At 57.1% G+C, this 23705-nt stretch overlaps 2 protein-coding genes and 1 long non-coding RNA gene across 5 annotated transcripts; 2 read left to right on the top strand and 1 right to left on the bottom strand.

The window, feature by feature from the left end:
- Positions 1–509: 509 nt before the first annotated feature.
- PVALEF (parvalbumin like EF-hand containing) lies at positions 510–1823 on the top strand. Its single transcript, XM_032797313.2, has 3 exons — positions 510–642; positions 978–1113; positions 1670–1823. Exons 1-3 carry the CDS (start codon positions 537–539, stop codon positions 1821–1823), a joined length of 396 nt encoding a protein of 131 aa, XP_032653204.2. The 5' UTR covers positions 510–536.
- A 3477-nt stretch (positions 1824–5300) lies between these two features.
- LOC116834890 (alpha-N-acetylgalactosaminide alpha-2,6-sialyltransferase 2-like) lies at positions 5301–17321 on the bottom strand. 2 transcript variants are annotated; one of them, XM_032797306.2, is made up of 10 exons: positions 17078–17321; positions 15649–15793; positions 15100–15265; positions 14598–14775; positions 13297–13435; positions 12513–12616; positions 11773–11856; positions 11321–11420; positions 10299–10471; positions 5301–5711 (listed from the first exon to the last, which is right to left on the bottom strand). In XM_032797306.2, the coding sequence occupies exons 1-9, from the start codon at positions 17194–17196 to the stop codon at positions 10301–10303; spliced, it is 1206 nt and encodes a 401-aa protein (XP_032653197.2). In that variant the 5' UTR covers positions 17197–17321; the 3' UTR covers positions 5301–5711; positions 10299–10300. The 2 variants fall into 2 exon arrangements, with proteins under 2 accessions (XP_032653197.2, XP_032653201.2); XM_032797310.2 differs by lacking the exons at positions 5301–5711; positions 11773–11856 and having other exon boundaries at positions 8745–10471; positions 17078–17320.
- Positions 7500–8266, top strand: LOC116834892 (uncharacterized). 2 transcript variants are annotated; one of them, XR_012656943.1, is made up of 3 exons: positions 7500–7549; positions 7648–7920; positions 8154–8266. It is a non-coding gene; the product is annotated as an uncharacterized LOC116834892 (long non-coding RNA). The 2 variants fall into 2 exon arrangements; XR_012656944.1 differs by having other exon boundaries at positions 7504–7598.
- Positions 17322–23705: the final 6384 nt, after the last annotated feature.

Below are 23705 nucleotides of genomic sequence, written 5' to 3'. Positions count from 1 at the left end.
GGCCAATGCCAGGTGCCCCAGAGGGAGTGAACCTAACAGGCAATGATCAAGTGATCTCTCTCCTGCCATCCATCTCCATCCTCTGATGAACAGAGGCTAGGGACACCATTCCTTACCCTGGGGCATCTTCCCTGAGGGGGGCAGGCTGTTCCCTCATTCGGTGGGCTCTGCTCAGCCCAAGACAAGTAGCCACAGATGGCTGCGGCTCAGTGACAAGGAGCTGCGGGTGCAGATTCGGTGCCCTGCATACGTGGGCTGGGGCTGGGCACTCAGTCTGGTGTATTTCTCCAGCAGTAAACCCACTACCTGCAGACTAACAAGCAGCGGGGAGGCAGGTCCAGTCCAGTGTCCCCAGCTTTTTAACGTGAGGCTTCTGCTAGCCCCCAGCTCCCCGGTGCTGGAGAATGGGCGAGAGCGGGTTATGTGGCCTCCCCATCCACGCACACAGCACCTGTGTCCTCCTGTGGACACGCAGCCCCCGGCGCCGCCAGCCGGGCTCTCGGCTCAGCTCTCCCCTTTCCTCGCCAGGGGACAGGATGGAGGAGAATTTTTCCTGCCAAGTCAAGAAGATGGCGCTGGCCTTGGGAACGTCTCTGACGGACAAGGATATTGACCTGCTGCCCTCGGAGATGAGGCATCACGGTACGGGGGGTCACGGGCCAAGCCCTGTGATTGAGGCTGGCTCCACCCCAGGCCCCAGGTGCACTGCGTGGGGAGGCTCACGCAGATGCAGCCCCGGTTCTGGGAGAGACAGGGGTTTGTCCCCCCACTTTCTTTTTGTGAACAGTGAATTCAAAGGGGCAGGCAAGGGAGTAAAGGGGCTCAGCGGGCTCCCGGGTGAGCAGCCCAGACTGCAGGGCTGGAAACCCACAGCAAGGAGCCAGGGCCTGGTTTGTCTCCTTCTGCGATGGGCAGGTGCCCGCTCGTGACCCCCCCCCTTCCTGACATGTGGGTCCCCTGCCCCTCTCTGCCTGCAGCTGCCTTCAACTACAGCAAGTTCTTTGAGTACATGCAGAAGTTCCAGACATCGAGCGAGCAGGAGGAGCAAGTGCGCAAAGCTTTCCAGCTCCTGGACAAGGACAACAGCGGCTTCATCGAGTGGAATGAGATCAAGTAACGGCCAGAGGCTCGTACCCCCCCCCCACCGTCCCTGCCCACATCCATCCTCCCCTCCCAGGGCACGCACCTGCCCCTGCCATGGTGCCCCACCTTGGCAGGGTAGCCCTGGGGGAGCCAGTGCTGAGTTACTGGGCTGCCTGGCGAGAGGACTGTGCTCCCCAGGGCTGCCAGGCTGGCACCTGCAACCGGTGCCACGACTAAGTGCTGCCACGGTGCCCCCGGCTCCAGAGTGGGATCCAGGCTGCAGCAGGCCCAGGAGCTGCTCTGGTTGCTGGCCCCGTCTCCTCTCAGCCCATTTTTCCGAGTGTCCGTGGGCATCCACCCGCTCTCAGCCCAACAAGCCCTTCCCCAGACACTCAAACATCTCCCTGGGGCACCCCCAAGGCCTGAGGCACCATCTCCATGCTGTGAGGGCTACATGGGCTGAGTCTGGCCTGTCCTTTCAAACCCCACCTGCCACTCTGCCCCATCCAGCACCATGAAACTCTCCTTGTCCCAGGCCAGCTGAGGCCCCAGCCGCCTCCTGAGCCTGGCACCACCTGTCCCGCAGGTACATCCTGTCCACCATGCCCAGCACCATGCCTGCAATGCCCTTGTCAGACGAGGAGGCTGAAGCTATAATCCAAGCGGCTGACACAGATGGGGATGGGAGGATTGATTTCCAAGGTAGGGGGCAGGGTGGCTGCTGGGGGGAGGGGGCATAGCACTTGCCCCTGGGGTATCCAAGCTCTGCTAACCCTGTCCCCCCTTTCACTGGAACATGGGGCCCCTTTGGAGCTGCCCTCTCCAGCACTGTCGGGGGGTGGGGGGTGTCAACCTTCAGTGAAGACTCTGCTCCCCCCAGCAGCCTCCCGGGACTGTCTGGAAGGCGCAGGAAGCCAGCGGCAGCATTCAGTCTCCTACTGCCCATCTCTCTGGCCCCGAAAGACATGGCAGCCTGGCCCAGCACCCACTGCTCCTCTTCCCTGTCTCCCTGCAGAGTTCTCCGACCTGGTCACGAAGGAGAAGATCCCCAAGAAGAAGTGAGGCAGAGGAGAAGGAGAAGGAGCGCCCCACTTCCTGGCACCAGGCCGCCTGCTTTGGGGGCAGCCCCCCACATAGGCCGCCACTGGCTGCCCATGCGGCTCTGTGCTTGTCCTGCGTGTTCTGTCGCCTAGACCCCAGTGTGGAGGGGAAGGGGCTGCCACCCCTGGCTGGCGGGGAGGGGAGAGCAGGGGTGGCTACCAAGCTGCATACCAGGCCTAGAGCGGTAGGAGGCAGTTTTGGGCCAGGGCAGGAGACAAGGCTTGAGAAGTAAGAACCACTCCGCTGGCCCCACTGCAGCTGAACCTCCCCAACACCTGCCCTGACTGAGACGCACACGACCAGCAACAGGCACATTCAAGACGGTGCGGCTCTCCCCCCAGCCTCCCACCCCAACAGAGCGTCAGGGCCAGCCAGGCCGGGGCTGGGAGCAGAAAGACTGAACAAAAAACAGATCCAACCCGGCTTCGATCCTTGGGCCTCCTCAGTCCATTCCCTTCCCCCGGCTCCTCCCCTCCCGCTCAGACTGTGCCCAGCTCAGCACCGTCCTGAGAGCCCTGCTTGTGCCAGCTGGCTGCTCTCTGCCCAGAGAAGGGCAAGTGCATCATTGGCACAGGCAACGGGACCTCCTACCCTGTGCAGCTGCTGCACTAGTGCAGGGAAGGTGGGGGTCCGGGTGAGGGGTGAAGAAAGTTCCTGTCCTTGTGCCATGTCCTGCGTCACGCCCGCCCCTGTCCCAGCCTCCGCACATATACTGCAGCCCTGGTGCCGTTTGCAGCCATTGGGTCCGTTTCCTGCCCTGAATAAAGATTCTCGTGTGATCCCTTCTGCAGCTGAGCCCTCTGCTTTCGCCTGGCCAGCACTGGCACAGCTAGGGGCCAGGAGAGAGAGTACACACCGACCCCTGAGCCTGGCCCCTTGCCTGCACCCACAGCCAGGAATTCCTGCTGGCCCTAGGCGCTTGGCCGGACAGAGGGCAGTTAGTGGCCGAGACAGAAGCCAGGAGGCCTGGCTCCCAGCCCCTGGCTCTGGACACGGGGAGATATACTCGGGGTCCACAAACCCCACTGGATAGCTGAGGTGAACCCCTCTACCCCCCTCCCCAGCATGCAGCACCAGCCGTAGAGCTGGAGGTTAAAGTCCCTCTGGACACGTCCCAGGGCCTGGCACCGCTGGGCAGGGCCTGTTCTCAGAGCCCCATGAGCACAGCTCAGCACAACTGCAGCCCATTCTGGGACTGAGCAGAATCTGGGCTGGGAGAGGACGGAGCAGAGGGGGAAGCTGAGAGCCAGGGAAGGTGCTGGTGCGATGGGGAGAGAGGAGGAAGAGGAGATTCCCCAGAATGCTGCAGTGAAAGGGATTCAGGTTAACTCGCTGCACCCCTTCCCCGACACCCCCAGCTCGGTGCACTATACAGTGCCGGGGCCCCAGGGCTGCTCAGTCCTTAAAGCGAGGCACACGGCTAGCTGCCTGCACTCTGACGCTTGCTTCCCTGCTGCACGAGCGTGCGTGGGTGAGAGCCCCTAGCTCTGCTCCAGCAGCCGGGGAGATCCCCCCCGCCGTGCCAATCCTGCTAACTTATTCCAGACTCCCAGCTGATACGGCTGGGTCAGCTCATAATCTCCCCCGCCCTGAGTAGACACCAGATTGAGCCACAATCTCCCCAAGCCGCAAAACCTCTGTCAGCTTCTGCCCTTCTCCCCAAAGGAGCAGTTCAGATAATCCCCGCTGAGAGGTCCTGTTATCCCACCTAATCCACTAAACAAGAGGCTGGTTTTCAGCCTCCTTAATTGGGGATCTTTGGCCAAGCTTATTCTAGCTGTGCTGGTCGCATGGCCTTCCTAGCCCGTTCCTCCAGCAGGGATGGGCCCCCACAGGGGAAACTCAGGGAGAACGGCAGTGGGGATGTGGCCAGAGCAGGCTAACGTCCATGTGGAGCCGCCTTGGCTAACTCTGGAGCTGTGGGCGGAGAGGACTTGTTTCAGCCCATGGCCCTCGCCTTCAGTTTAACTTCTCCCTGGTGCAGAACACAGGAGCAGAGCTGGGCGAGGCCAGACCGAGCTGGCGATCCCTCTCTGAACCAGAATTCCTGGGGCGGGGACCGGGCCGGATCTGACAAATGCAACAACTGGGGTCCCAGACACCATCGCCTAGGGGACATAGGGCAGCATCTCCAAGAACATGGCATAAGAAGCCAGGCCAGTGCTCCCCAACGGGGTGCAAACCTGTCAGGCCAAAGGACACCCCCTTTGTGCTCGGGGTAAGGGAGCAGCACCGCTCACTGGCAGCAGTAGTGGGCTGTTAGCCACCACAGGGGGGGACACCCCCCCTTTGCCATTGGGGTACACTGCCTCAACATTGGGGTTAGGGTGAGGCAGCAGCAGGTGCAGGAGCACCCCTAGGCTGTTGTTAGCGCCAGGGCCCTCAGGCCAGACAGAACCACGGGGCAGACAGCTCAGGGCTGCTCTCCCCACCCGTACAGCCCCAGAGGCCATGACTGCAGCAGGAGACTTTAAAGAGGTGAAATTCCCTAAGCTGGACCAGGCTTATGGTACAGCTGCCATTACAGCCCAGATGTTCCTGGCTCCCAGCCCTGTGCTTACCCCACTCCATCTGTGCACAAGCAGGTCCTTGTTCTGACAGCACTGGGCCTTGCAGAGATGCCCCCAGAGTCCACTCTAGCAGCCCCTTCCACGCCAACCCCGGGCCAGGAGCAGGACAAGGGCTGTTCGGTTGTGCACAGCCAAGCCTGAAGATCTGTCTTTGCTCTGCTACCCGGAAAACATCTCTGCCCTGCTGTGCCAATCCTGCCAGCCCGTGGGAGCCAGCTGAGGTCACTCAATCAGGGTGAACTACAAACAGAACAGAGCAGACAAACCCCAAATGCTGGTGGATCTTCCAATACTTAGATTTACCAAGCCAGCCCAAAACAGCTTCTATAGTACCTCACTGGTTGCTTAGAAGTCCAAACAACGCAGTTCCCTTAAAGTGCCCAGCCTCAGGCCTCCATCCAGACACACATGTCAAACATATAATGATAAATTTTTAAAATCTTATCTCATATAAAAGAAAAACTTCTCCTGATCCTAAAGGACCAAGTCCCAGACCCAGGTTCAATGATAACTTAGATCTTACCCAAAATACCTGCTTAGATCCAATTCTTGTTAACTAAACTAAAAATTTATTAAACAGAAAAGAGGGAGTTGGTTAAAAGATCAATACACAGACAGACGTGAATTCAATTCTTGAGGTTCAGACACAGCAGAGATGAGCTCGTAGTTGCCAAAAGTCCTTTTGGAAATAGTTCATAGGTTACAGTCCAATGTCCATATTCAGGGTGGCTCCAGTCAGTGACTGGGAATCTCAATCCTTGAGGCTTAAGGTTTCCCCCTCTTGAAACCCAAAGCAGATCTGAGATGAAGCAGGATCGTGTCCCAAGGTTTTTATACATTTCCAGCAGCCTTTTGGCCTGGGAAAACAATTGGCTTAACTCTCCTTCTCCCAAACATCCCGGCAATTAGCACAGGGTAATTTATCCTTTAAACAGTTCAGATCCAGGTTACCACAACCTTCAAAGAGATAGAGACAATAATCCTGTTTCACTCAAGTGTCTTCCTAAATGTTAATATTCCATTTTTGATCTTTGGATCAACGCTATAGCGATAGACAAGACCTGTTTGCTGCCATCCCAAGACCTGAGCAAACACCTCCCCTTCTACCCCTAACAATGCAGACTTGCATTTCAAAGCTCTGTTCACTTACATCTCTTCCGAACTGTCTTTAAAGTTCGGCCCTGGGTCAGGTGAGTCTGCGAGGTAATTAACTCTTTCTGGCCCTGTCACTTTTCCGTGAGATATTATATTACACTCATGTCACACCTGCTGCACTCCTTCCCTGGGCCGCGTGGGCCAGAGGGGGCAGCCAGCAGGAAAGGCTAACGCCATTGCTGAGTGATGCCTGGCTCCTGCGAGGGAAATATCCCAAGGAAGCACTTGGCCCCGTTCTAGCAGGACAGACACGGCTGCTCACAACTCCCATCAAAGGGAACAGGAGACCTGTGGGTGAGAAGTCCATGGACCGCCCTCCCTGCCACCCCAAGGAGGCAGCTGGCTCACCACTGCGATTCAGGTGGGACAACAGGCTCCATCTCCACCGAGGGTCCCGGGCAGCCAGCCAAGATAAAGCTACAGAATCTGTTGTATAACTTAGCCTGTTTATTCATGTCTGAACCGGTGATCGGCCTAGAAGTTAGCCAAGGCTGCTGCTCATGGGACAGAGAGAACCTGTCACGAAAAGGCAGCGCCGAGCCTACGACCCAAAACTAGCCCAGCATCTGTCATCCAATTACATTGTGCCCACTGCTGTGATCTTCCTGAGTAGCAGGGCTGGGTGGGGTTGCAGGACTTCTGGTCTACTCCAAACTGATCTGGAAGCCCCAACTGAGAAGGGAACCTGTACCTAGCACCCCCAAGCTAGCACCAGGACTGGCTGGAGCCGGCTGGCTTGGAGCAGTGGAGGTCACAATGCCTGGTGGTACAACGATCTTGCTACAGTTCCAGTCACATTTAAAAAATTATGCAAAGAGAACGGGGGAGGGCTGGAGCCTGAGCTGCTGTCCCATCCAGGGAGCTGTTTACCGCAGCTGGGAGTCTGGCCTGGGATTGTGGCTGCCCAAGTGAAGCGCAGAAGAACTCTTCCCCCGAAGGGAGAGGCTTGACCGTGCTAGGCAAGATGCAGGAGCCGTGTCCCTGCCCCAGTGCATGGCAGGCTGAACGCCAGCAGCCAGTGGGGAGGGGCAGGACAGAGATGGCACGGGGCAGAGTGATGAAAGGAAGGGATTCTCCACTATGACTGGGCAATGCCCTGCATGGCTCGGTTCAGCCCAGGGCAGGATTTCTTACTGGCTTACAGCCGGGGGTCGAGGCTTGGGCACAGCTCACTTTCATGGAGCTGGGTGCTGCCGGACACACCGCCCCGCCCCAGAGGGCCCCAGGCTGGATAGACAAGAGAGGAGAACCAGCCCCTCCTTCACACTCGAGGCCCAGGGAGACGAAGGGACTCACCCAAGGCCATGCAGGGAGTTGCGGGGGAGCTGGATCCTGAACCCAGGTCTCTCACCTCCCAGTCCAATGCTGGGGCAAAAGGGCCAGGACTGCACTCCCAGAGCTCCCCACGCCCCAAGCAGCTCTTCGCATGTGGCGAGACTGGGGGAAGGGCCTGGGTCCTGATGCGAAGAGGCAGGACACCTGGGTTCCATTCCTGGCAGTCAGGAGTTACCTCCCGAGTGCAATAGGGCTGGGACTGAGACACCTGCGAGGACCTTCCTGCGCCTCAGCACCCTGCCCTTCCCCTCTGTGCATGGAGCACAGCAGCACCTTGGGGTTAGGGGGCAGCACAGAGCATTGGGGTTAGGGGTAGCGCAGAATGCTGGGGCTGGGGCAGCGCAGAGCATTGGGGTTGGGGGGTAGCGAAGAGTGCTGGGGTTGGGGCAGCACAGAGCATTAGGGTTAGGGGTAGCGCAGAATGCCAGGGCAGCATAGAGCATTGGGGTTAGGGGTAGTGCAGAGTGCTGGCGTTGGGGCAGCACAGAGCATTAGGGTTAGGGGGTAGCGCAGAATGCCAGGGCAGCACAGAGCATTGGGGTTAGGGGTAGCGAAGAGTGCTGGGGTTGGGGCAGCACAGAGCATTAGGGTTAGGGGGTAGCGCAGAATGCCAGGGCAGCACAGAGCATTGGGGTTAGGGGTAGTGCAGAGTGCTGGGGCAGCACAGAGCACTGGGGTTAGGGGTAGTGCAGAGTGCTGGGGCAGCACAGAGTGCCGGGGCAGCACAGAGCACTGGGCTTAGGGGTAGTGCAGGGTGCTGGGGTTGGGGTAGCACAGAGTGCTGGGGTTGGGGCAGCACAGAGCATTGGGGTTAGGGGTAGCGCAGGGTGCTGGGGTTGGGGTAGCACAGAGTGCTGGGGTTGGGGCAGCGCAGAGCATTGGGGTTAGGAGGTATTGCAGAGGTCTGAGGTTGGGGTAGCGCAGAGTGCTGGGGCAGCACAGAGCACTGGGGTTAGGGGGTAGTGCAGAATGCTGGGGTTGGGGTAGCGCAGAGTGCCGGAGCAGCACAGAGCACTGGGGTTAGGGGGTAGTGCAGAATGCTGGGGTTGGGGTAGCGCAGAGTGCCGGAGCAGCACAGAGCATTGGGGTTAGGGGGTAGCGCAGAGTGCCGGGGCAGCACAGAGCATTGGGGTTAGGGGGTAGCGCAGAGTGCCGGGGCAGCACAGAGCATTGGGGTTAGGGGGTAGCGCAGAGTGCCGGGGCAGCACAGAGCATTGGGGTTAGGGGGTAGCGCAGAGTGCCGGGGCAGCACAGAGCATTGGGGTTAGGGGGTAGCGCAGAGTGCCGGGGCAGCACAGAGCATTGGGGTTAGGGGGTAGCGCAGAGTGCCGGGGCAGCACAGAGCATTGGGGTTAGGGGGTAGCGCAGAGTGCCGGGGCAGCACAGAGCATTGGGGTTAGGGGGTAGCGCAGAGTGCCGGGGCAGCACAGAGCATTGGGGTTAGGGGGTAGTGCAGAGTGCCGGGGCAGCACAGAGCATTGGGGTTAGGGGGTAGTGCAGAGTGCCGGGGCAGCACGGAGCATTGGGGTTAGGGGGTAGCGCAGAGTGCTGGGGTTGGGGCAGCGCAGAGTGCCGGGGCAGCAGAGTGCTGTGTTGGGGGTAGCACAGAGCACTGGGCCTAGGGGGGAGAGCAGAGCACCGGAGTGAGGAGGGGAAGGTGCCTGGGATTACGTCCTTGGCCATGCAAGGGGCTGACTCCCACCAGGATGGGAATTGCTTCCCCTCCCTGCTCCCCCGTCAGATTTCACATGATTAATTGATTCAGAGCCTGAAGCATCCAGGGTGCACTGGGGCAGTTAGCTCTGATTAATGCTGCTGGAACAAAGGGTGGCTGGTGCAGCCTTGCTCTGCCCCACGGACGCCAGGGCACTGCATAGCCCAGCCTGGTGCCCAGCTGCGAGCTGGCAGTGCCAGCCCCACCCTGCTGCCCGACGGGAGCAGAGCCCATTGTTAACAAACAGTGGCCACTCCCATTCTACAGATGGGGAAACCGAGGCACAGAAGGAACGGCACCTAGCCAATGCCCCCGAGTCGGGACATCCCTGGCTCTCAGACTGTTCTTCCTTTTATGTGGGTAGAGGCCCCTTCTTTGGCACTTCAGGATGGGGCTGGCCAGGGGGAGAAGGGGGGCTATTGGTTAGAGAAAGGATCTTCTGGCTCCAGGAAGGACGCTCTCTGTATAGCAGCAGGGGCTCATGCCACACCCCAGCTGCTGGAGTGCTGGGATCTTGCCCCCAAGGCTGGTTGGAATTTGGGGACAGACTATCCAGGAGCCAGAGGCATTGCTCTGCTTTGTAAGGGCACTTACCAACTCCCCCATTCCTCGGTTATTCAGGCTGGGGAGTTTGAATGCCAGGGCTTCCTGCCTGCGGGGCCAGGCACTCTCCTGTAGTAGGCAATTCTCAGCAGCAGCAGCAGCAGGAGCAGGGAGGGACGCTTGGAGGGAACTTGGGGACCTAGTGAGCACCGTTACAGCCCAGAGGCCTGTTCATGGCGCCAGTTCAGTCCCAGCGAAAGGCTCTGCTGGATCAGGGCAGCCATGCAGCCCACCTCCCACGAGCTGTTCTGCAAGCTACACAGCCCCTGCAGCTGCATTCAGCCCCGTTGGCCTCCCCTCCACAGAAAGCAACAGCCTGGATTTGTTCCAGGGATAGTTGGTCAGGTGACAACTCCGCTCGGGTCGGGGCGGGAACTGCCCTGGGGCTGGCAGGCGGCCATGGGCAGCGTCACCCAGTGCAGCAGGACACCTCCCTAAGCAACCAGGCACCTCTCCATCTGCTGTGAAGCCACGGTGAGGCCTGACAAACTCATTCCACTCATGGCGTAGGCACGAGCCCAGCTCACAGCATCCTGCCCTGGGCACGGTGGGGCAACCGGCTGGACAGTCCAACGGGGTTTTTCCTTCCCTGAGGTCCAGGTCCCAGCTTCCGGCTTGACGGAGGGTTTGTTCCCAGCGCAGTGCCGGCGTGTCTGCCCCAGTGTCCCACCAGGCAGGTGCCGGCCTGAGCCGGCGTGTCAGGCCCTTCGCTCTGCACCACCCAGCGCGGTCCCAACCTTCAGCCTCTTGTGTGCAGCATGATGAGCCGGCTCTGGTGCAGCTCCTGCCACAGGCTCATCTCCAGCCGCAGGTCGTGGTTGGCGTAGAACAGCAGGGCCTTGTGCGTCAGGTCGAAGTAGTGTTCGGAGTAGGCCCGGTAGTTGGGGGTGATGAACCCGTAGGCGCTTACCTGGGAGAGGGGGTGGAATTAGCCAGATGCTGCCAAGAGCCCTGAGCAGCCAGGCACAGACCCCACCTAAAATCCCACTGCAGGGGGGTGGTGGGGGAACAACGCCCGACCCCTGCAGCCCTTTCAAGGGAGATGTGGAGCAGAACCTGATCAGGGACCTGCTGCCTGTGCTGTACGGGCCTCCCCTGACCCGCTTCCATGTGTGTGGGGGGTGTCACCCTCATGTGGGTCTTGCCAGCTCCGTGGGGGCGCAGATTGTTGCACTCTGGGAACGTGCAGATAAAACTCTCCTGCAGCTCCCAGCTAAGCAAGCAGGGCAGGAGTCCTGCAGCAGCAGCAGCAGCAATGCACCACGCACTAGGGCTGCATGGCCGGACATGGGGACCACGCGTGCCACACACGGGTGTAGAGCCATCGCCACACAGATGGGGGAAATACCCATGCCGCTAACTGCAGCGTGTGGCTCGCAGCAGGGCTAACACACCAGGCCCGCGCAGTGCAGCCACCAGCGGGCACGGCGCAGGGATCGCAGGGGGACAATGAGCGCAGCCCAATGCAACGGCTGGGGCCCAGGCAACAGAGGGCACAGCAAGGCACATGGGCTCGACCAGGAAGCTCCAGAGAGAGGCTGTAGGGAATGCAGGCTGCAGGGGTGAAAGCAGCCAGCGCAGCGCCAGGCAAGCCTGGCTGCTGTCCCCCGAGGAGTCCAGCACAGGGGCTGGGGGGGGCGAGGAAATGACCGAGTCCCTCCCATCCTCAGGCTGGCAGTGTGGCCTGTGACCAGCAGAGGGCACCTTCTGTCTTGTGGTCAAGGCAGGTTGGCCGGAGCCGGTTATTAGCCGTCCCTACCTCATCGCAGGTGTGGAGGGCAGCCAACAGCATCACTGCCCCGGTGGAGGGACGGTACAGCCTCCACTGCGGGGTGTCCAAAATGCTGGAGCGGAGGAACCTACCAGCCAGGAGAGAGAAGAGGGAAGACTACAGCTGATGGTGGGGACCGTGCCTTCACCCCGCGGAGCATGGGGAATTCACCTGCTCGGGGCGTCCCGCCAAGGGAGCTGGGCCAGCAGATCTCCCGCTGCAGTTACCCGTTTTCTGGCGGATGGCTCCTCTGGGAGCCAGCCACACGGGCCCTGCAGATCAGCTGGGCTCCCTCCCTGCCTCCCCAGGGGCAAAAGCTCTGTCTCTGCAGCGCTCGAGGGCTCTGGGGGCTGTGGGGCCCTGGATCCAGCCCCCCCGCCATGGTAGTGCAGGGCCCTGGGAAGAGCTTGCAGGTAGAGGCTCCGACACAGGATCGCTACCGATTCCTGACGTAGCGGATAAAATCCGGGTGAAACATCTTAAACTTCTCTGCCCACAGATCTTTCCCGAAGTATCGCTCCGGCCTGTGGGGAGGAGACGAGCTGGTGTCAGAACCCACCCGGCCTGAAGGGACTCCCCACAGCCATGTCCTCAGCCTGCCAAGCTGCTTGGGTCGGAGCAGAGCAATGGCCCATCCAGCCCAGCATCCGCCCCACCCCCAGCTCCACGGACACAGAGCCATTCATGCCTTAGAACCAAGGAGCAGGCTTGCTGGGGCTCCTGCTGCCCCTCTGCTGAACTATGGCAGTATCAGAGCAGGCTGCTGTTCCTGTGCCTAGCAACTGCACCCCGGGCACTACAGGCAGGGAAGCTTGGCCCTGCGCCTGGCGGAGACAGAGGCCTATGCTGCACAAGGGAGCCTCCATGTTGATCCTGGGCCACTGGCAGAGCTCTCCAGGCCTTGGTTTGCTCCACTTTGCCTCAGGACTCGTCACAGAGCTCTGCCCCCATGCCAGGACCCCTGCCACCTCCCCCATAACAGACACTGCCCCTTTACCAGTGCCTGATGGGACCTGGCCCCCTCTTCCCAAGCATTACATGAACGGTGGGCACCCAGCTCCCCTCGTGTGGTGGGCAGTGGGCGCACAGATCTCCTGGAGTGTGTCACAGACCTTGGGCAGCGCAGGAACCAAGCAGCCTGTTTCAAACCAAGGACCCACCTCCCTGCCCTGGGACTCACCGAGCACCCTCATCTGGGCCTCTGTCGACAGGGCTGTGGGTCAAGGCTGCCCGGAGCAGCAGGTAATCTCGGTCATGGTCCGGGAGGAAGATGTACCTGGTTTCCTGTTGCAATGAATACATCGATTAACACTGTTTTGGCCCTTGGTCCAGCACTGCCTTCCCCACCTTATGGAGCCCTCGGCTGGGATCTTCGTTTGCTGCTGCCTGACCTGGGGCGGTGACAAGGCAGCTGTGCTCAGCCCAGGACTGGGAGAGCCCAGAGCCACCCCTGGCATTCAGTACACCTGGCAGCCTGGGCTCAGGATGGGCCCCACAACAGGGCTAATATTGAGGTGCATCAGCAGAGCAGTGTGGGGAGTCCATGGCTGGACTAGCAGAGGGGCTGTGGGTTGGGAGTGCAGGGCATCAGCAGAGCAGTGTGGGGAGTCCATGGCTGGACTAGCAGAGGGGCTGTGGGTTGGGAGTGCAGGGCATCAGCAGAGCAGTGTGCGAGATGATAAAGTTGCGATGTTCCTCTGTAGATCTCACAACATTACACAGCAGGTCACGATCATTCTCCCCACTGTGCAGGTGGGTAAACTGAGGCACAGGGTGAGAGCGACTTGCCCACGGTCACCCAGTAGCTCAGTGGCTGGAGCAGGAATGGAACCCCCATCTTCTGAGTCCCAGTCCAGTGCTCCATCCATTAGGCCACATTGTCTCCCTGCTCACGCTGTTCAGACACCTGGGCTCTAGCCAGCAGCGTCAGCGTGTGATGGCCCGAGGCAGGCACGTCCCCTCACCAGAGTCTGGGGCAGCTGGCGGAAGCCGTTGCTGGAGTAGTTATGCAGCGAGTTCATCATGGTGTTAGTAGAGAAGACGTAGAAGGAGGTCCTGCGGCCCACGTCTCTTTCAAAGCCCTTGGTGAGGGCCCCGTTGGTCCTGTGAGGAGAAGAGAGGAGAGGAGGGGAGAGTCAGTGCTGCAGGCTGCTCTGGGGGCTGCGACCTGAAAGAGTCCGCACAGTCTTAGCGCAGCTTCGGCCACAGGGACATTCTTCCGGAGCTGGAGAGAGCTTTCCCACAACGCCTGGGGCTGCTGGAGGCAGAGGGATCTGGCGTTACCGCAGGGCTTCTCCAGCGAGGGCCACAGACGAGCTCTCGGCCCAGGGGACCAGGCGCCCACAGCTCCGTCCTGAAGCAGGCAAAACAGCTTACGATGGGAAGCAGAGAGCACCTGTCTGAGAATGGGGAATGCCAACATCTGCCCCTGCCCTGCTCATGTGTGCCACCCCCCACCCCCTGGCCAGCCTGTCCCTCTTCCTGCTTGTGCTATGCTCTGCCTGGGGCGCGAAAGTGAGAGTCCTGGCCTGGGGCCCTCATGCAAACCTCACTCACGTGGTGCACGAATGAGTGAACTCCCCTGTGGCCCGTGTGTTGCTGGGGGCCCTGCTGGGGCGCTGTCACCCTGAGTACAGTACAGGTGTGATCCCCATCCCCCACCCAGCCCCACAGTGAGCTGTCCCCAGGGCAGGTATGTTACCTCCAGCTGCCCAGCCAGCCCCCCGGGTGAGCTCTCCCCAGGGCAGGTATGCTCCACCCTGCTGCCCTGCCCCCCAGCGAGCTCTCATCTAGGGCAGGTACAAACCCCTCCCCCCTGCACCACGCTGCCGAACCCCCAGTGAGCTCTCACCTGGGGCAGGTACAAACCTCTCCCCCTGCTGCCGAGCCCCCGGCGAGCTCTCTCCTGGGGAACGTACGACCCCCCTGCACCGCACTGGCCAGCCCCCCAGTGAGCTCTCTCCTGGGGCAGGTACAATCCCCCCCTCCATGTAGCACTGCCCAGCCCCCCGGCGAGCTCTCACCTGGGGCAGGTACAAACCCCTCCCCCTCGCACCGTGCTGCCGAGCCCCCGGCGAGCTCTCTCCTGGGGAAGGTACGACCCCCCTGCCCCGTGCTGGCCAGCCCCCCAGTGAGCTCTCACTTGGGCCAGGTACAATCCCCCCCTCTGTGTAGCACTGCCCAGCCCCCTGGCGAGCTCTCACCTGGGGCAGGTACAAACCCCTCCCCCCCGCACCGTGCTGCTGAGCCCCTGGCGAGCTCTCACCTGAAGACGTAGTCGTGCCGGTCGATCGCAGCCCCTGCCCGAGAGCCGTTCAGGATGCCACCATTGCCCACCACGGCGCAGCGGACGCAGGGGGAGCCGCCCGCAGCAGCTCGGGAGCGGGCGTCGAACATGTGCCCGTTGGCCAGCGCATCGAGACGGGTCAGCGCATCCCTCACAACTGGAACGACAAGCCAGGGGTGGAGGGGGAGCCGGGAGTGGGGCACGGGCGACGTGCCAGGCACATGGCAGGTTTCACCTCCAGGCGCGGGGGCAGGGTGCCCAGCTGCCGTGCTTCAGGTGGTCCCAGTGCTAGCCAGGCTGGAGACCGAGACGGATTCTGCTCCCCACATGGCAGACCCAGTACCACCTCCGAGGGGCAGGAGTCACCCACAGGGCAGGGCCAGGCCCCAGCCTTCCTGGGAGCAAGCGGCCAGCGCTCAGCACGACAGATAGCTCCTCTCTTGGCCCCGCTCGCCCCTCACACCCCACCACGAGCTCTCACCGGGCCAGCCAACCTCCTGCCAGCCGTGGGCCCCCCCGTAGCTCCGCAGGCGTCGATACTCAGCTGGCCGGGCATGTTGGGCCCACTGCAGCACCGGGATGGCCTCCAGGAAGATGCTGCTGAATCTGGTGCTCGCGATCCTCTTCCTGATGCCACTGGGGCACCTCTGGCAAAGCAAAACCCGAAGAGCGGGGGATGAGGAAGAGCCAGGCAGCCATGCCAGGAGGGGGCTGGGGGGGGTCTACCAGGAAGGAGGCGATGTTGCCCATGGGGTGGGGTCTTTGTGTGAGCCCAGCTCTAGACACAACCAGGAGACCCCTGGTCTGGGCAGCCACGCAGGGGAGCTCTGGCTGGCCCCTTGGAGCTGCAAGATGAGAGGACGCCGAGGGGGATGAGGGGAGCCTGGTGGCAGGAGCCAAGCATTGTCCTCACTGGCACTGCACACCCTTCCTGTGCATGACCACGCAGTGATGCTTCCCCCTCCAGGAACAAATCCATGGTCTGGAGCCCCCAGGCCTTCACCCCCTGAAGGGAGCAAGCAGTGCATACCGAGCTCCGGTACGTCTCGTCCCGGCCATACAGGTCCCCCAAGAACGGCTGCAGCGTGGAGCTGAGGGCCCTACTGCCCAGCAGGGTCACCGGTGGCTGAGCTGGCATGGCTCTGGTTCCAGGCTGGCGAGCTCCGAGAGGATCCCTTGGGGCAGGGGGCAGAGAACAGAGCAGTTTCACGGTGCATTCCCCCTCGGCCTGGCAAGGTGTCTGCCCATCAGAGGGGGCATAGGGCCCTGCTGCTTCAGGCTGCATGGTTGGCTGCTGCAGCTAGGGACTTTGCCCCCCGTGGCTTGTTACAGAACGGCACCTGTGGAAGTGACGGCCAGCGGAGCCATACGAAGGCAGCGACGCAGGAAGAAACAGGGCATTAAAGGAGGCTCTGCCACCTTGTGCCTGCACATCAACTTTTCCCCCAGGCATGGGAGTTTGGTCACCACAAAGGTTAAAGCCCTGAGGTTGCACAACCAGAGCCCTGCACCCCCTTGGGGCATGTGGGAATGGGACCCAATCCCCATGGTGCTTGATTGGCGCGTGAAGACCCCGACTCACAGAGCAGAGGGAGCAGCTCCCCACCCTGGGGCCGCACACAGGAGGGAGGGGCAGTGCCAGCAGACTGGCCAGCTCAGCCCTCCCCCAAGTAGACAGGCAAAGCTCCCTATCCTGTTCCTGATCCCCTGAGCCCAGTCACGCGTGTGAGGGGAGGATTGGAGATCAGCACAGACACCAGTGCTAATCCAGCCCCACTGAGGGGAGGGACCCAGGTAGGCCAGGGGAGTCGGGATCGCATCTGGCTCTGTAGGGCAGACAGAAGTGGGAGCAGGGGCCCGTGAAACCCGCTGGCCAGGACCATTGCTCCCCTGGGCATAAGGAGCTGGGATTCTGAGTGTGAAGTGCTGGGCACCCGTTCCTGCCTCACAGCAGCCCCCACCCTGCAAATCTGGAAATGCTTCATCCCCAGCTGCCATTCAAGGCAGTGGGTGAACGCCCAAAAAGGAGCTGGGGGTTCGTTTGCTTCAAAAGCAAAAATCCTCCGGCCTGCAACGCTGCCTCAGAGCCAGAGACCCAGAACCCGTCATCCTGCTCCTCTGGCCCAGGCAGCCCCGGATGGGCCCCATACCCCACCGCGAAGCAGCCAGAGGGGTAGAGGGAAAGTCCCCAGGTTTGCTAAACATTATCCGCCTGCTGTTTGAAAAGTTCCAAGGACACAAGATTGGCACAAAGACGTGAGTGAGGGCGAGATGCCACCACTGGCAGGGGCAGCTTGGCAGAGCTCCCAAGGCAGAGAAATCCCCCCAGATCAGCAGCACCCTAGCCACGTGCTTCTGCTGCTCCCATCGCTGGTGTCCATATGCTGAGACCCACGGCAGGGACCGCGTCGCTGTCCCTGCAGCTACAGCCCTCAGAGAGGAGATTGCTTGGTCTTTACCTGTAGAAAAAGCTTGGGAAGCTCCCCCGGCTATAGTAAGTCCCAGCTTGGTACAGAAGCATCAGGGTCACAGCACCCAGCAGAGCCCAGCACAGGGCACAGCCTCGCAGGCGGATCATGGCTGGAGCAGGGTCTGGGTGACGCAGCAATTCTCGTGGCCCCACGAAAGCTGTGGATCAGGCACAGAGAGACAAACCCGGCTCAGCCCGTTCACCCCCACGGTCGGCCTCTTCGTGGACATAGCCCCGAATGGCCCCTCTGGATCCCCCCTGCCCTCGTACCTCTTCGCTCGAACTCTAACCCACTGCATGTCTCGCCAGGATCCCAGGCAGCCTTGAGGCTGAAGCATGTCAGCTCTGCCAGCAGAGGGCCCTTCGGAAAGAGATCAGGCGGACAGGACATGGAGTGGACAGCTCTGTCCACACTGGAAAGGATCCCAGAGGAGGGCGGAGCAGAAAGAGGGAGAGACCGTTCCTAGGAATCTGCAATGAGAACTCCAGGCTATGCAAGATGTGGCTTCCCGTTCATCAACCCACCCAGCCTCAGTCCACCTCACTGTCTGCCTAGTCACCTCCAACCCAGCTACCCCCACTTCCTTCCCACATCCCCCAGCCTCATCCGCTTCTCAGCCTTCCTGCCAGCCTCTTGGTTTGCAAGACTCTGCAGGGCCAGAGACTGGCTCTCTGCTCCTGCCCGGGCCTCCTCCCTGCCTTTGCACCTTTCAGCGGTGCTGCCTGATCACAGAGGGCTCTTTCCAGCCCTGGGACACATCTCCGAAGCACCTTTGGTTGCACTGGAAACAACGGATGGGTGTATTGTACATGCATTGAGCTCGGTGCAGCCCATAACAGAAACCTCATCTGCAGCATACACAGGATGTGTTAGCAGCCAGCAGCAGCCAGGCTTTCCTGCACCATACCAGTAACAACTGCACCCTGGAGATAAGGAGGTGGTCCTTTGCTGGGGGACAGCCTGCGGGGGCCGGGCAGCCTTATGTACTCACTGAGTTTGCATTCCTCCCGACCACCGAATTTCCCCAGGACAGTTTGTTTAGACTGTTCTAAATGCCCTTTATCAGATCTTCAAAAACAGAAGAGAGAGGCCAGTCCAATAAGACCGGCCTGCACCAGCCTCTTTGCTAGGAAAAGGGCGCGTGCTGAGAACTTGGTAGTTAGCTGAGCAGAACAGACTCGGGGCCACATGCGGCAGGGGGCAGGGTATTTCTGCCTGGGTCAGCAGCACCCAGGCCTGAGCCAAGGGCAGGTCGCTGCATGATGCCCTCAGACTGACCCTGTGGGAATGCTGGCTGGGGCATGGCCCCCAGGACTCAGGGACAAGGACCCCAGGGAGGTCACACTCCCAGCATCATCATGCAGGTTGCTATGCTGCTGCCATCTGTGGGGATGGTGGTAAAGGAACAGCAGAAAAGTCCCAACTCCGCCTCTCTCCCCTGTGGTCAGTAACTGCCCCTAAACCTGGAGGAGCCATCCTGGCCTCAGGGCACTGGGCAGCGTGGTTAACACACAGCAAGGCAGCTTGGTTGCTCTCAGAGGGAAGACAGAACACAGCCCCAGCTCCCTGTTCCCCATGTTCACATGTGACCCCAGGGCTGACTCACCGGCAGGTGGCTATGTTCAAGGCCAGCACTTGGCTTATGACCTTTAACAGGCCATGGGACGGATGCAAACAAGAACACAAGGGGGAACCAGGAGAGCCACAAGCCCCTCTTGGAGCAGGGAAAGGCCCCTCCTGCACCTTGCCATCTATCTCATATCCCCTTCCCCTGCAATGGTCTGTCTGGGTGTTGGGATGGTGCCAAATTGGTGTGGCCATACTGAATGAATGGTGAGAAGTATGTCAGGGGAACACCCTGAACCCCCATGTTCATCCTTATGACTGTGTGGTATCCAATGCAAAGTTTGTCATGTTGGGTGTCTTCAGAAAGCTCATGATGCACCAAGCATTGTTGTTATAGTGATGTTATAGGTTGTAATTTCACGTATATAGTTATGAGGCTGAAAATGTGCCCCCGTGGCTTAAAACCAGGCCAGGAAAAACTTTCCAAGAGCAGAGGGGAAGTTCACACTGCATTAGCGCATGGATGGAATAAATCCAGCCCAGCCTCACAGGAACAAAGGACACTGGCCTAGGCAGCAGCAAAGGATCTGTTGGACTCTGGAGTGAGTCACCCCCCTTCCTTTGGTCAGTTTGGGACTGCGATGAGATAATGCTCACCTGACCCTGAAGGTGCGCATGATAGAACATGATAAAAGGGATGTTTGCTATGCTCGCTCTCTCTCTCTTCCACTTCTATCTACAGACATCACCACCAAACAACTAAAGTGCTGATCAAAGGGGAGAGCCTGGACAAAGTGCAACCAGCCAGCCTGTGGTGAGAAGCATCTACGTTTGTAAGGGTTTGAACATGTTAAGAGCAGCTTAGAATGTGTTTTGCTTTTATTTCGTTTGACCAACTCCAACTTCTTGTGCTTTGACTTAAAAATCTATCTTTTGTAGTTTATAAATCTGTTTGTTTATTCTATCTGAAGCAGGGTGTTTGGTTTGAAGCGTGTCAGAGGCTCCCCTTGGGGATAACAAGCCTAGTGCATATCAATTTCTTTGTTAAATTGACGAACTCATATAAGCTTGCAGCAGCCAGCGGGGGTAACTGGACACTGGAAGGTGGAGGTTCCCAGGGTTGTGTCTGAGACCGGAGATACAGGCTAGTGTCATTCGGTTGCACAATCCGAAGTGCAGCTTCCATGTCAGAGGCTGTACGTGAACAGCCCAGGAGTGGGGTTCCCACAGGAGAGCAGGGTCAGGCTGGCTCCCAGAGTCAAGGATTGGAGTGACCTAGCAGATCACCGGTCCAGATAACGCCAGGGGAACGTCACAGCATAACTTGACATGACTTAAACATGGCTGAATGGCTGCAGTGTTAGCAGAGCTTGAAATGGAGTCAAATCGAGAGGACAGAGAGGCTGCAGTACAGAGGATAGCTCGGTATTTCTTAACCCCTGCTGATTTAAGAAAGGCAGCTTTGCTGATGCATCAGGAGGAGGGAGAGTCAGTTATGGATTATTGTGCTAGCCTGTCGTTAGCAGGTTCTCTAGCGGATATAGAGGAAGGGCATAAGAAAACACACACATTTCAACGTGTCCCCACGGGTTACCATGATGCTCCATCTATAGCACATGCGACAAGGATGTAGGATCAACTCCCTGATTTGGATAAGCCGGGGGTTACTTCTGACGTGGATGACACACTGATACCAGCCGTTTCCCAGGAGGAGTATAAACATTGAACTAAACTGGTCTTGGGAATAGTGGAGAAAACAGGCTTTAAATTACCATGGGACCAGGCACGGCTGGAACAAGAAGTTGAATACTTGGGTACTATCTTGGGACAGTGGTAAAAGCATTATTATTAATGATGAAAATCAACCAGAAATGGCAGCTAGTCCACCACCCACAGAGTGCAGGAAAAGTGGAAAGGAAGACTAGAGAAATAAAAACAGCCTTGACCAAGCAAATTCAAACTCAAGGCTGAGATTGGGAAACTGCTTTACCCGCAATCCTGATGACCATGAGAGCCTTGGGACAAGCTGGAAGTAAGTATTCACCTTTTGAGTTAATGACAGGTCAAGCTATGAGGACTCCTGAATTCCTACTCCCACCTAGAAAACAGACACCTAAATGGGTGTGAAGCAAATTGGAATCTGGAATGGAAAGGAGGTAATCTCACCATGAATTTACAGTGGAAAAATGGTTGGTGGAGATTATGTGAAATAAACCAAGATACATGTTGGCATCAAAAGGAAAAGGGTCATGTACCAACCAACCAAACCTGGTTTACAGACCAAGGGATGTGGTGTACTCATGGAGAAACAACTAATTTCCAGTTCGAACAAGATCAATGGCACCCTCAGATGATTAAAACCTTTATGATTCACTCTAAGGAGGAGGAGTGGAATGATACAGATTGGGATTCAGACTCTAGGACTGGAAGGGACCTCAAGAGGTCGAGTCCAGTCCCCTGCCCTCATGGCAGGACCAAATACTGTCTAGACCATCCCTGATAGACATTTATCTAACCTACTCTTAAATATCTCCAGAGATGGAGATTCCACAACCTCCAAACGTCCGTAGGCAATTTATTTCAGTGTTTTAACTACCTGACATTTTAGGAACTTTTTCCTAACGTCAACCTAAATCTTCCCTTGCTGCAGTTTAAGCTATTGCTTCTGTTCTATCATTAAAGGATAAGGTGAAAATTTTCCTCCCTCTCCTGTTTTAGGACACCCTTTTAGATACTGAAACTGCTACATGTCCCTCTGTCTTCTTTTCCAACTAAATAAACCAGTTCTTTCAGCTTCCTTCATAGGTCATGTTCTAAAGACACTTTAATCTTCTTGTTGGCTCCTTCTCTGGACCCTTCCAATTTCTCCACATCTTTCTTGACATGCGGTGGCCCAAATGGACACAATACCCGGTGAGGGGCTAACAGCGGCAGAAGTAGAGCAAAGAATGACTCTCTCGTGTTCTTGTTTCCAACAGCACCTGTTAATGCATCCCAGAATCACGTTTGTTTTTTTGCAACAGTATCACACTGTTGACTCCTATTTAGTGCGGTCCACTATGACCCTAGATCTCTTTCTGCCATAGGCTCCTTCTAGACGTCTCTTCCCAGTTGTATGTGGACTGATTGTTCCTTCCTAAGTTGGAGCTTTGGCATTTTGTCTTTATTGAAAACTTCCATCGGTTTACTAGACATTTCTCCAATTATGTCCAGATCACTTTGAATTTTTGACGCGACTGTCCTCCAAAGCAGTTTGCAATCCCTCCCAGTTTGGTATCAATCCCAAACTTTATATAGCGTACTTTATGTCCGACATCTAAATCATTCATGAACATATTGAACAGAGCCCGGTCCAAAACAGACCCTGCAGAACCCCATTGTTTATACTTCCAGCAGATTGGGAGCCATTATAAACACTACGCTCTGAGTACAGTTATCCAGCCAGTTATTCACCACCTTATAGTAGCCCCATCTAAATTGGTTTGCGCTAGTTATCGCTAAGGATATATGCGAGACCATAAAATCAAGAATGTTATTAAGGTTCTAGGTGTACCCACATCCACCACTTCTCCTTATCCACAAAGGCTCGTTATCCTATCAAAGAATAAGCTTATCAGGCACTTTGGTTGACACAGATTTGTTCTTTACAAATCCTGCTGGGCTATTCTATCAACCTTACTAACCTTCCAAGATGTTTTGCAGTAATGTTTATTTAATGACATGCGTCCATTATCATTTCCTGGCAAGAAGTTAAAATAACTGTCTGTAGTTTCCCTAGGTTGTTTTTTTTCCTTTTTACAGATGGGCATATATTTGCCTTTTCCAGTCTTCTGGTCTCTCTCGTCTCCTCATGACTTTTCAAAGATTTAATAGCTAGAGGCTCAGAAGTACTCCTCTATTAAATCTTTAGAGTGTTCTAGAGACATTCTCAATCAGCCTCCTCTGGTGACTTGGCAGGCATACTAACTCTTTCCTAGTGATTTTTTACTTGCATCTTTTTTTATTTTAAATCTTCTTAACCTAACCCTCTTCCACCATAAGCATTCACTGATATTAGACATTCCTTCAGACTTTCAGTGAATGACCCGAGATACAAAGAGGTAATTAAAGCTCTCTGACATTCCCAGTTTCCGGGAGTTACTGTATTCTCCCTCCTACAAGAGCCACTGGATCTACACCTGCCTTGGCTTCCTCAGTGCTTTAATGTATTGATAAAAAGTGATTTACTTCTTGTTTTTCCCTTTATTCTCTAGCTAGTTTGAGCTTCATTTTTCCTTTGCCTTTCTAATCTTGCCCCCATCCTATGTTATATTTGCCTATATTCAATTCCTTTGTAATCTGACTAGTTTCCATTTTTTATGAGACTTCCCTTATATTTATTTTGAGTAGGTCATTGGAAGATCTGCGTTAAGCCAAGGTGGTCTTATTGCCACATTTTCTGTCATTTTCCTACACATCCAAAGATAGAAATAGCTGTTTTAGGGGCTTAATAGTGTCTCATTGAAAACTGCCAACGTTCTCTCTCAGTTGTTTTTTCCCTCAGTTTTGTATTTCCCAATGGGACCGTTACAATATCAGCTCTCTGAGCTTAACAATACGCCTTCCTCAATCCATGGTCTTATTTGCTGTACTCCCTTCTGCCTTCTCGAATTGCAACTCTATGATTTCATGATCATTTCACCGCAAGCTCCTTCTACTTTCAAATTCTCAACGATACATCCTATTGTTAAAATCAAGTCTAAGACAGCTTCGCCCCAGTAGCTTTTTCAACTTCTGGGAATAAAAAGTGTCTGGCAATGCAGTCCAGGAACTTATTGATAGTCTGTGCCAGCCGCGGTGTTATTTTCCACATATATCTGGATAGTTGAAGTACCCACATCAAAGCCAAATTTTGGACTTTGGATGATTTTGTTTGAGTTGTTTTAAAAAAGCTCATCACACTCTTCCAACCTGGTTAGGTGGCCTGATTTATTTTGTCAGACTCCTAGCATGACATCCTTGTTTTTACCCCTTTATCCTAACCAGAGACCTCAACACTTAATCTCCTATG

This window comes from Chelonoidis abingdonii, chromosome 13 (assembly GCF_003597395.2).
Source record: "Chelonoidis abingdonii isolate Lonesome George chromosome 13, CheloAbing_2.0, whole genome shotgun sequence".
NCBI classification, from domain to species: Eukaryota; Metazoa; Chordata; order Testudines; family Testudinidae; genus Chelonoidis; species Chelonoidis abingdonii.
The sequence above is the reverse complement of the archived record's forward strand: the minus strand, read 5'-3'. Positions and strand labels throughout refer to the sequence as shown.